The sequence below is a fragment of the Cladophialophora immunda genome (assembly GCF_000835495.1).
Source record: "Cladophialophora immunda strain CBS 83496 unplaced genomic scaffold supercont1.3, whole genome shotgun sequence".
Lineage (NCBI taxonomy): Eukaryota > Fungi > Ascomycota > Eurotiomycetes > Chaetothyriales > Herpotrichiellaceae > Cladophialophora > Cladophialophora immunda.
This window is the reverse complement of record NW_015622543.1, coordinates 2285991-2296455: the sequence shown is the minus strand read 5'-3', so window position 1 is coordinate 2296455 and position 10465 is coordinate 2285991. Positions and strand designations below refer to the sequence as shown.

The following is a 10465-nucleotide window of genomic DNA, read 5'->3' as shown; positions in this document are numbered from 1 at the left end:
TTCTCCGGGAAACAACTCTTTTGACGGCCCCTCTTGCATTGTGGCTATCCTTGCATTGGCTGGGCATAAGAACGATACAAGTCAAGAATATACACATATATATGTGTGTATCAATGTGGACGAATCCTGCATGAAAATCGAGTCTAGCATGACCATCTTGTGGAGAATAGCTACGGCCCAGCGCCCTTCGAGTCTACAAGAATGTCTGCAGAATATGACGGTTTTGGATCCTCATTCTCAAGTCGATTGGACCCTTGGGATGCCTCTCAGGGCGTGACATCTCCCCGATCTCCAACCGCCAGGCTAGAAAAGAACTCAAGGCTTTAGGTGATGGATATAACAGACTTTCGGGAAGCATGTATGCCCCATCTTTCCGGACCGGGACAAAATATGACAGGGAGGACAAGGGCGAGATGCGCAAACACGGCGCAGAGAGCAAAGATAACGGGTCCGGCAACGAGGCTGCGGGGGAGATGCTCTAATTGGCTGGCCAGACTCCACTTGCTCGGGCCCGAAAGGGTGGGTGCTCATTCTCGACTGTTGAACGGCCGAGGCCCCACTGTTTGATAGGGCACAGCCAGGGGCCGCAAGGCTGAAAGCCGAAGCCGAAAGGCGTCTTAGACCTGCGAGTCGCTATCAGACAGAACCAAGCTCCACAGAGTCTGTGAGGGCTTTGTGTTGTTCTCGTCCACTCGAGGGCCTGTGTGATTTCCACTGGGGCTGCTTCTATGTTATCGAACTGGTGGGACGCAAGTTCCAATGTCGAGGAGTCTGTACTGCTATAACCATAATTAACCATCGAGATTTTTCTCGTCGATTGTACCGCTACAAGCATAGCTAAGAATTGCAGTGTCTCATAGATTAGACCATTCCTTCACGCAAGGAGGACGATACAGGCGCATAAGATGGCGTCGAAAGCGAATGTGCTCCTCGTCGGATCTGGAGGTGTCGGGACCATGGCTGTATATGCTCTCGAGTCGGGGGGGAAGGCAAAGGTCACGGCTGTGCTGCGCTCCAATTATGCCGCAGTCGTAGAGAAGGGATTCAGTTTCGATTCGGTCAATCATGGTCATGTGTCGGGATGGAAGCCCACCGCCAGTAAGTCTTTATGCCCCAGGGCTCGCTCTCGACCCGGACGAAGTCGAATCCGTGCGCTGATCACCGGACTGCTCAAAACAGTCGTCAACTCTGTGCCGACCGTGTCTGAAGCCATGGAGCCGTTTGACTTTATTGTGGTGACGACGAAGAACGTGCCGGATGTGCCGCCCACAGTGGCTGAAGTCGTCTCTCCCGCAGTGACCCCCGGCCACACCGTCATCGTGCTGGTCCAAAATGGCCTCAATATTGAGCACCCCGTGCAGACCAAGTTTCCCACCAACATCGTGCTCTCGGGGGTGTCTCATATTGGAGCGAAAGAGACCACCCATGGCCACATCCTCCACAACGACCCTGACCGCCTGTTCATCGGGTTCTTCCCCCACCCTGCGATCCCTCAGGAGCAAGGCGAGGCGGCCGCCAAACGCTTCGTGGACATTTACAATGCTTCCGGCCGGGTGGCCTGCAACTTCGACGACACCGTGACGTGGCGCCGCTGGAGGAAGTTGATGTACAACGCCAGCTACAACCCGGTCTGCGCCATCACCCAGATGGACACCAGCCGTCTGCGACTGGCACGGTCTCCCATCGACGGCTTGATCAGGCCACTGATGAAGGAGATCGTCGCGGCCGCCAAGGCCAACGGGATCGACCTGCCGGCCGATCGTATCGACGCCATTGTCAACGCCGAAGACATTGGTCTCTACTTCGAGCCCAGCATGCAGCAGGACGTTGCCAAGGTATGTTAAGCAAATGACGATGTTTCCTTCTCGTCCTCCTCTCCACCGGTTATGGTCGCTGATCGCACGGTCTGATGTTAGGGAAACCTGACCGAATACGAGATCATTGTGGGTGAGCCACTTCGAAGTGCAGCCCGCAATGGAGTGGAAACCCCAACCCTCAAGATGGTGTACGAACTCATGCAGGCCATTCAGTGGAGGACGAAAGAGAAAAAGGGTCTCATCAAGGACTTGCCGCCGCGGAAGACCAACTAGTTCGATGCCAATTAACAAAAGATCACCTCCCTCCGCAAAGACAATCTAAGAGAACGCAATGCGATCTTCGAATCTGCTCCTTTCCGCAACGGAAAATAACTAGAGCTATTCCATCCGCTCCCAGGCGTTCCAGATCTCAATTGATTGCACAATCTTACTTCGTATTCGAGATTCGGTAAAGCACATGAGCAGAGGATATGTTTTGTGACAGAGCTGCGCATTGGCTCGCTGTGGCCCGGATCATTACCTACGAAATGATCAACACCATAGACATGAAAGCGCGCAAAGGTTTCCCGTAGCTACATCTATAAATGATTCTGCTGAGCGTAGTTTCTCATCAGTTCCGCCTGCGAAATAGACTCGTACCTCCTTTTATGAATCTGTTCAATTCAGTGTCCCTCTTTTGATCCCGTACCTTCTTCTACTCCATGGCAGGAGGAACAACGAGGGTAGAAAGAGGGCTGGAGAAAGATTCACGCGATCAAACCAGGAAAACCGCAGATTGATCCGGGCCAATCTCTCCAAGATGAAATGTGTAGTATTTCGCGCCACTCGGCAGGATCAAAATCAGTGAATTTCTCTCGCGCATCTCTCGCACCCACCGACATACTGCTCGTAGTTAAGATTCTCTACGGTCCAAGAACAACTCATTGCTTTGGCAACCCCGACATCCAATGCAAGTTTGTGAAAACGGCATTGCAGCTATGGCACCTCCTCCCTCACCAAGCCAAAAAAAACCACCCCTGCGTCCGCCTCAGTCTGCCAAAAAGGCACCCCCACTTCAACTTGCAAAAAGCATGAAAAATCAAGGAGCGTGTCTCTTGTCCAGCGCCTTGAGTCGTCGGGTGAGCGACATTCTGATCTTGGCAAAAGTCCCTTCTTCGTTTGACTCGAGGTCTTCAGGCTGGTAGACCCGGCGGTCGGAAATCAGATCGATCGAGGTCGATTTGGTGTAGGGAGGTCCTCGGAAATAGACCTTAGCCCCCAGATAGAGCGCGAAGATGACCGGGAGCGATGCACATCGAGAGAAGAAGGCTTTGGCCGAAGGCGGCTCCCCGAGTGGCCAGATACCCAGATAGACCTCGTTTATCAGCACCAAGACGCAGAGAGTGACGCCGATGATGGTGGACCACGGCGAGGCCCAGCTGGTCCAGGGGAGCTCCGATTTGGCATACCCTTGAGCCTTCCAGGCCCTGCGGAACCGGATATGATTGGTGAAAAGCATGGTCCAGTTGAACAAGGTGATGAGGCTGATCAAATGAGCCAGCCAGGCAAAGACCTGATAGGCACCCTCCGAGGCATTGAGATAGGAGATGCCGCCACCGACGAGGAAGGTCAAGATGATGCACGGCCAAGGTCGACCCTGGCTGTCGGTTTTGAGGAAGATCTTTGGGGCCATACCCAGCTGGGCGAGCCCAATGGGCGACCGGGAACTGGCGTATGCCAATGCATTTCCGCACGACAAGACACTGATCAGAATGATGGCATTCATGACGTGTGCAGCGCCTGGGAGACCGGCGTCTTTCATGGCAATGACAAAGGGGCTGGCGTTTTCTCCCGATCCATCAAACAGGTTCTTGTCCCGAGGATCGACGCACAGGGTCGTCATGAAGGCACCCCCAATGTAGAACAGCCCCAGGCGGATCCAGATGGTCTTGACCCCTCGAGGAACTGACTTTCTCGGGTTGCTGGCCTCAGCTGCCGTCAGACCGATGAACTCGGCCCCGGCCATGGAGAAGATGCAGTTGTGCAACGTGTTGAGGAAGCCTTTGAATCCGTTGATGAAGGGAATCTCGCGCCAGTACCGGAAGCCGATCGTGGTATGGTTCGGGGCTCCCCCTGCGGTGATGACCAGGAACATGATGATGATGACAAAGATCCAGAAGAATTTGACAATCGCGAGCGCCACCTCCACTTCGGCAAAGACCCTCACGTGGAAGACGTTTATGAAGAGCAAGATGGCCAGGAAGATGGTCACCCATGCCGACACAAACATGGCGTCAGTCCAGTATCGGATCACCGTGACCGCGCCCTGCACTTCGGCCGCCAGCACCAGCGTGGACGACATCCAGTAAGCCCAGCCCAAAGTAAAGGCCACCGATTTGTCGAGAAACTTCTCCGTCCAGCGCGGAAAGGCAGATGGCACGGGGTAGAGGCAGGCGATCTCTCCCGTGGCTTGGGCAACCGCCCAGGAAATGAGTCCAGCCAGACAAAAGCCGAGCACATTGCTCACGGGACCGCCATGGGCCAAGGTTGATCCAGAACCCAGCCAGAGACCAGCCCCAATGGAGGCGCCGAGGGAAAAGAAGATGAGATGGCGAGATCCCAATGCTTTGGCAAGTCCCGGGTCCTGGAGAGGCAACGGTGCTATCTCGCCATGAGCAGGAGGGCCCTCTTCGGAGCTCGGGGCCTTCTGAGTAATGGAGGTGGTATGCTCTTTCTCGCTCATGGTGAGCCAAGTCTGGTAATCGAAATTCAATGCCTTTGACGTGTGTTTCTCTCTCTCTTTGGCCCGAGATAAAGGAGTATTGCTGAACAGACAGGGGGCGCAGCGCTCCCGCTGGCGAGGTCCAAGTTCTTATAGAGCTGCGCTCTTGGTCTGATCAAAGCATGGACAAGATCCTTATCATGTCTACAGAGAATGACCAAGACCTACCTCGTCGCGATATACTCTACCTTCTCCCTGCCAACGCGCGTTGTTCGTCCAGCGCGGACACTACCAGAACCATGGCAAGATTGGACAAGGCCTGGAAACCCTCAACAGCGAGAATGCGGCTGGATCGATCGAAAGTTCTCAAGATAACAGATAAGACCAGATTCAGCAACCTCGCGCCCCATCGTTCGTATCAACCGCGGGATTCGAGGGCTTGGTGGAGAAAGGGGAGCTCGGGTATTTCGGCGGAGGGCTTGATAGGTCGCTTTTCGGCGCCGACCTCGTTGGCGGCATCGAACTATCCCAATGGTGGAGAAAGGCGGAGGAAGGGCGTTGGAAACCACAGGATCATGGCAGGCCCGAATTTATTTATGCTGTTGCAAGGAGAGCCCAAGCACGGTGAGAATGTGCTGGGAAGACCATTAACAAACAATTCCAAAGACTAGCCGGCCTTTCACGGCGTGGTCACCAATGTCGTCGTCAACAGAACATGCCGCTGGGTCGAGCTCGCTCCATCCGCTCGACCCCATCACCGCAAACGAAATCGAGGAGACGGCCAGGTTGATCAAGTCCAAATACGCCGAAGGGGCTGTTCACTTCAAGTCCATTTCGATCCTTGATCCGGCTAAGAAAGCCCTGCTCCCATACCTGGCGGCAGAGCGGGCAGGCAAAAGCCCACTTCCCACCATTCCACGCAGGACCAAGGCAGTATGGGTTCTCCTTGGTAGCTATGACTGCTTTTGCGCGAGTGTCAACTTGAGCTCCCAGGAAGTCGAGCACTTGACGCAGTTGGACAGGACTGGGTTTCCCAACGGAGACGTGGACGAGACCCGTGAGATGAGACTGCTGGTGCCGCAGCACCCGGAAGTCAAGAAAGCCATAGAGAAACTCGGCCTCCCACCAGGGACCGAGGTGGTCTGCAATACATGGTCCTATGGCCGAGAAGATGATACCCAGATTGACCGCAGAGTCCAGGTAGGTTGGCACCTTTCCTGGGATCGAAAGGGTGGTGGCTCAGCTGGCAGCTAACCGTGAGATATCGGTGGTAGTGCTACATGTTCTGCAAGGATCCTACGAGGGCCACCGATGCCTCGAACCATTATGACTTTCCGCTTCCCATTGCGCCGGTTTTTGAGAATAAAACAAAGAGACTGGTTGAGATCATCTACTTGCCGACTGGGGCTGACGCCAATGTCAACAGAGACCCGAAGTTTGTGCCGCATAAGGCGAAGGAGTTCCATCACAGCCTGCAAGATAGACCGACTCGGACGGACCTGAAGCCTTTAATTGTCATCCAGCCGCACGGCACCTCCTTCGCGGTGGAAGGGTACCTGGTCAAATGGCAGAAGTGGCGTTTCCGACTGGCCTTCAATTTTCGAGAGGGCATGGTCCTCAACGACGTGACCTACGACGGCCGCGAGCTGTTCCACCGAGTCTCCTTGAGTGAAATGGTCGTTCCCTACGCCGATCCTCGCAGTCCCTATCACCGAAAATCGGTCTTTGACCTGGGCGATGTAGGAGCCGGGAATTCGGCCAACAACCTCCAGCTTGGCTGTGACTGTCTCGGGGTGATCAAATACTTCGATTTCGTGGTCAGCAACAGCAAGGGCGAGGCCGTACCCAAGCCCAACGCCGTGTGCATGCATGAAATCGACAACGGCATCGGATACAAACACACCAACAACCGCAGTGGGCTGGTCTCGATCACTCGAGCACGGGTTCTCGTTCTCCAATCCATCCTGACGGTCGGCAACTACGACTATATTTTTGCCTTTCATTTCGACCAGGCCGCCGGCCTGCATTATGAAATCAAAGCCACCGGCATCGTCGCCACACAGCCGATTGACAAGGGAGTGACCGTGCCTTGGGGGACAGTGGTCAATGAAGGGGTGCTCGCTCCCCATCATCAGCATGGTAGGTCTTGAAATCTCAGCCTCGTCTTTTGGCGACGACCCTGTGTCGCCTGACATGGCTGAGGAGCTCCATTGGTTGACTAAACCCAGTTTTCATTCTCCGCATCGATCCTAATCTCGATGGGCCGCACAATACCGTGGTGATGGAGGACTCGGTGCCGATGCCGCTGGACGATGAGCTCAACCCCTACGGGGTAGGGTACACGGTACAGAAGATGAAAGTGACCGAGTCTGGAAGTTGTGATTTCTCGCCCAACCGCGTCTTCAAGATCACGAATCCGAACTCCATCAATCCTGTCTCGGGCTTGCCGGTAGCATATGCCATTGGGAGCCCCATGAAGCAGATGCTCTTGGCGCATCCCAGCTCCCAGCATGGCCGACGCGCTCGATTTGCCACCCATCCGTACTGGGTCACCAAGTACCAGGAAGGAGAACTCTTTGCGGCAGGCAATTTCACCTACCAGTCCATTGCCCTTCCCCTCGGAAAGGCGACCCACGACGGTTCAGGCGACGTGGCTGCATGGGCGGCGAGAAAAGATCCGGTGGACAACGAAGATATTGTCCTGTGGCACAGCATTTCCTTGACTCATAATGTTCGTGTCGAAGACTATCCCATCATGCCCTGCGAGACGATTGTAGTTTCGCTCAAACCCAGCGGATTCTTTGAGGAGAGTCCCCTGATGGACGTGCCTCAGAGCAGTCAGCTCGCGAGTCAAAGCACCCTCTACGAAGATCCCCAAGACCGCCCAACTAATGGCCATTCTTCCTGCAGTGGGCACGAGGCTTGTCGTTAGGCTTTTTGCGCTAATCAAGATCAATCCTCGATTTAGAGGACTTGATATATAGAACAGGATTGGGAAATGCATTACTTCTTTCTGTACCGAAAGCTGTTTCTTACCACCCCCAAGAGTCGCATCTCTTTGCGAGAATACATACATATTGAGCGGATGATCAACATTCAATGACTTCCAACAGAGAACATGACTGCGATGGCATTGTAGTAAGTATAGGGTTGTGATAGAGTACACAAGGGCTAGTGCATTAGTGCGCATCGCTGCCATGTCGTGTGCAAAACGCCCTCTAATCGCATCTATCTACCTGCTCTCACATTGCTTTTCACCACAAAGACCATCGAGAGCGTCTCGCTGCCGCAATTGCTGTCTCTATCTTGCCACTATCTGTCGTCTCCCTGGATCCCTGGAGGAGAGATATCCACTGGACTATCATGCCCAGCCTTTCTTAGCCACAATCAGACATGGTTGAACATGGCTGTTGCGTCTCGGCTTTCGGCTTTCGGATTTCAGACTTGATTCCTTACCGCCAACCAGCACGGCCAGTCCGGTGGTGTATGAAACGACTCTATCGATCTTCGGCGCCGCGTTACCCACCGGGTTCAGTCACGATCCATCTGATCCATTGCCCTCTTCGAATAACTCTATCTCCGGCACTCGACCCCAGGGGACATTTACTCTAAGGGAGAAGCGGGAAATACTTCGTCACCTGTTCTCCCAGGCAAAATTAACTTATTTTGCTGTAGATTACCGCTTCCTTGGAATCGGTGGCATTAAGGCTTGTGAGAAACGGCTGGCAACCAAGGGGTCTAGTCACCATGAAAGCTCCCTTGATGAGCGAGACCATGGAGAAAGCAACGCTGGAGGAGATTCCTGTCGAAGCCCTGGAGCCTCGGCGAGACGGCGAACTCGACGACGTGCTCACCATCGAAGATATGCGGGTGCTTGCGCAGAAAAAGGTGGCCAAGATGTACAGAGGTCCGTTGTTCAACTCCGCCGTCGGCTGCCCCATCCCTCCGCGAGAATAACGCTATTAAGCAGGAGCTTCTCTCTGACATGGCGACAAGCATATATGCATGATACTAACCAAGGTCTCCGGGGCAGATTACTTTAACGACGGAGCAGACGACATGATCACGTACGTCCAGCACGCGGCCACGACCCCTTTCTCAGTGTTTGCTGCACCTCCGGAAATTATGCCCTGGCTGATAGAAAGCTATCTTCTCCAGGCTCCGCGACAACGAAGCAGCATATACGCGTTATAAGATTCGGCCGAGAGTGCTGATCGATATGTCGGGCTTGGACTCTTCCATCACAGTCTTTGGATGCAAGGTACGTACGGGTCAAGGCTCTAGGGGGCATCATGGACATCGAAACCCAGTAATATTACAGATGTCGATGAGTAGACCGACGAGGACGATTGTGCCTGACGAAATCTTATTGGATGTAGATTCCCATCCCGCTTGCCTTTTCACCATCCGCCGCTCACAAGCTGGCCCATCCAGATGGGGAGGTCGCGACATCGGCGGCAGCTGCCAAGGCAGGCATACCCATGGGCCTTTCGTCGTATTCGAACTCTTCGTTGGAAGCCGTGGCGAGCAAGGGACGGGGGAACCCCTACGTCATGCATCTTACTATTTTGAAGGACCGGGACCGGACCGTGCAGACACTGCGCAGGATCGAAAGTAAGTGCCATCTTGTCACGTTCTCCTGGCTGGCCGGCGCCGTGGCTGCTGGGCTCGCTCCTCCAGTCCATTTCAAGGCGTGGACTGCTAATTCGGACACCACTGCCAGACGCTGGCTACAAAGCAGTCTTTCTCACAGTCGACACCCCCGTCCTGGGCCGGCGCTTGAACGAGTACCGCAACAATTTCAAGCTTCCGCCCGGCGTGGGATTCCCGAACCTCCAGTTCGAAGCGACTGTGGCCGAAAAGGAAGGCCTGCACAAGGGTGCCAGGGGATTCAAGTCGGTCATCAAAACTGAGCGAGACCCGAAGCAGGATTGGGAGAGTGTCGTCCCGTGGCTCAAGTCTCAAACAAAATTGGAGATATGGGTCAAGGGCATCTACCACCCCGAGGACGTCAGGATGGCCGTCAAGTACGGACTAGACGGCGTCCTCATTTCCAACCACGGTGGACGACAGCTTGACGGCGTCCCCGCCAGTCTCGATGCGCTGCGAGACTGCGCACCTGCCGCGTTCGACGAGCAGGGCAACCGACTGATCCAGGTGGCCGTGGATGGCGGCATCAGGAAAGGCTCCGACATGTTCAAGGCCATCGCTCTGGGAGCACAGATGGTTTTGGTCGGCCGGATACCTCTTTGGGGGCTTTCGGTATATCTCCAGTGCCCCTCTTACGACAAACCCTGGATTGTTGACACGGCTGACAACTGCGGGTATGACAGGTCGCTGGTGAGGCCGGTGTAAGCAAGGCCATCGAAATCCTCGCCCAAGAATTCCGGCAGACCATGGCATTGGCGGGGTAAGTGTTTGTCTCTGTTTTCTGATTACTTGCACGCACATACGCACACACACACATACACCGAGAGAGAGAGAGAGCTCACACAAGAAACCTAGTTGCCGAACCGTGGCAGACATAACCTCCGACCGCCTTGCGATCCTGAGTAAAGGCCGACTTCTCAAGATCTAAGTGCCAACCAGCCTCCGTGGAACGCAACGGTCATCACGATAGTCGAAAACCATGTTAAGGCAGGATCGAGGGCTTTATGAATGGGAAAACGACTGATTGATATCTTTATGCCCCTGAGCTCGAAACGCCAGGCTCTCCAAAGAGAATAGTCGTGTACAAATCCACACGGAACAATCTGACGGGCCTCTGGCTCTCTCGTCGCTTTCTGCTCGTTGTCTAGCTGTCGAACAAGGGACATGCCCTAGGCTCGTATCTGCTCGAGCCCAACTTTGGCACTTCCGCGCTGGCTTCGCACGAGAATGGTTCAGGGTTCTCTCCCTCTCTCTCTTGGTTGGTGTCACGACGGGGCCAGAATCTCTGGCTGACCAA

General features: G+C 54.5%; 1 protein-coding gene across 1 annotated transcript; it reads left to right on the top strand.

Moving 5' to 3' along the window:
- Positions 1-4817: 4817 nt before the first annotated feature.
- On the top strand, positions 4818-7450 carry PV07_05273 (uncharacterized protein; the record flags this gene model as incomplete). Its single annotated transcript, XM_016392156.1, has 4 exons — positions 4818-5142; positions 5231-5718; positions 5793-6657; positions 6747-7450. 4 exons carry the CDS (start codon positions 4818-4820, stop codon positions 7448-7450), a joined length of 2382 nt encoding a protein of 793 aa, XP_016249675.1.
- Between the last annotated feature and the right edge of the window lie 3015 nt (positions 7451-10465).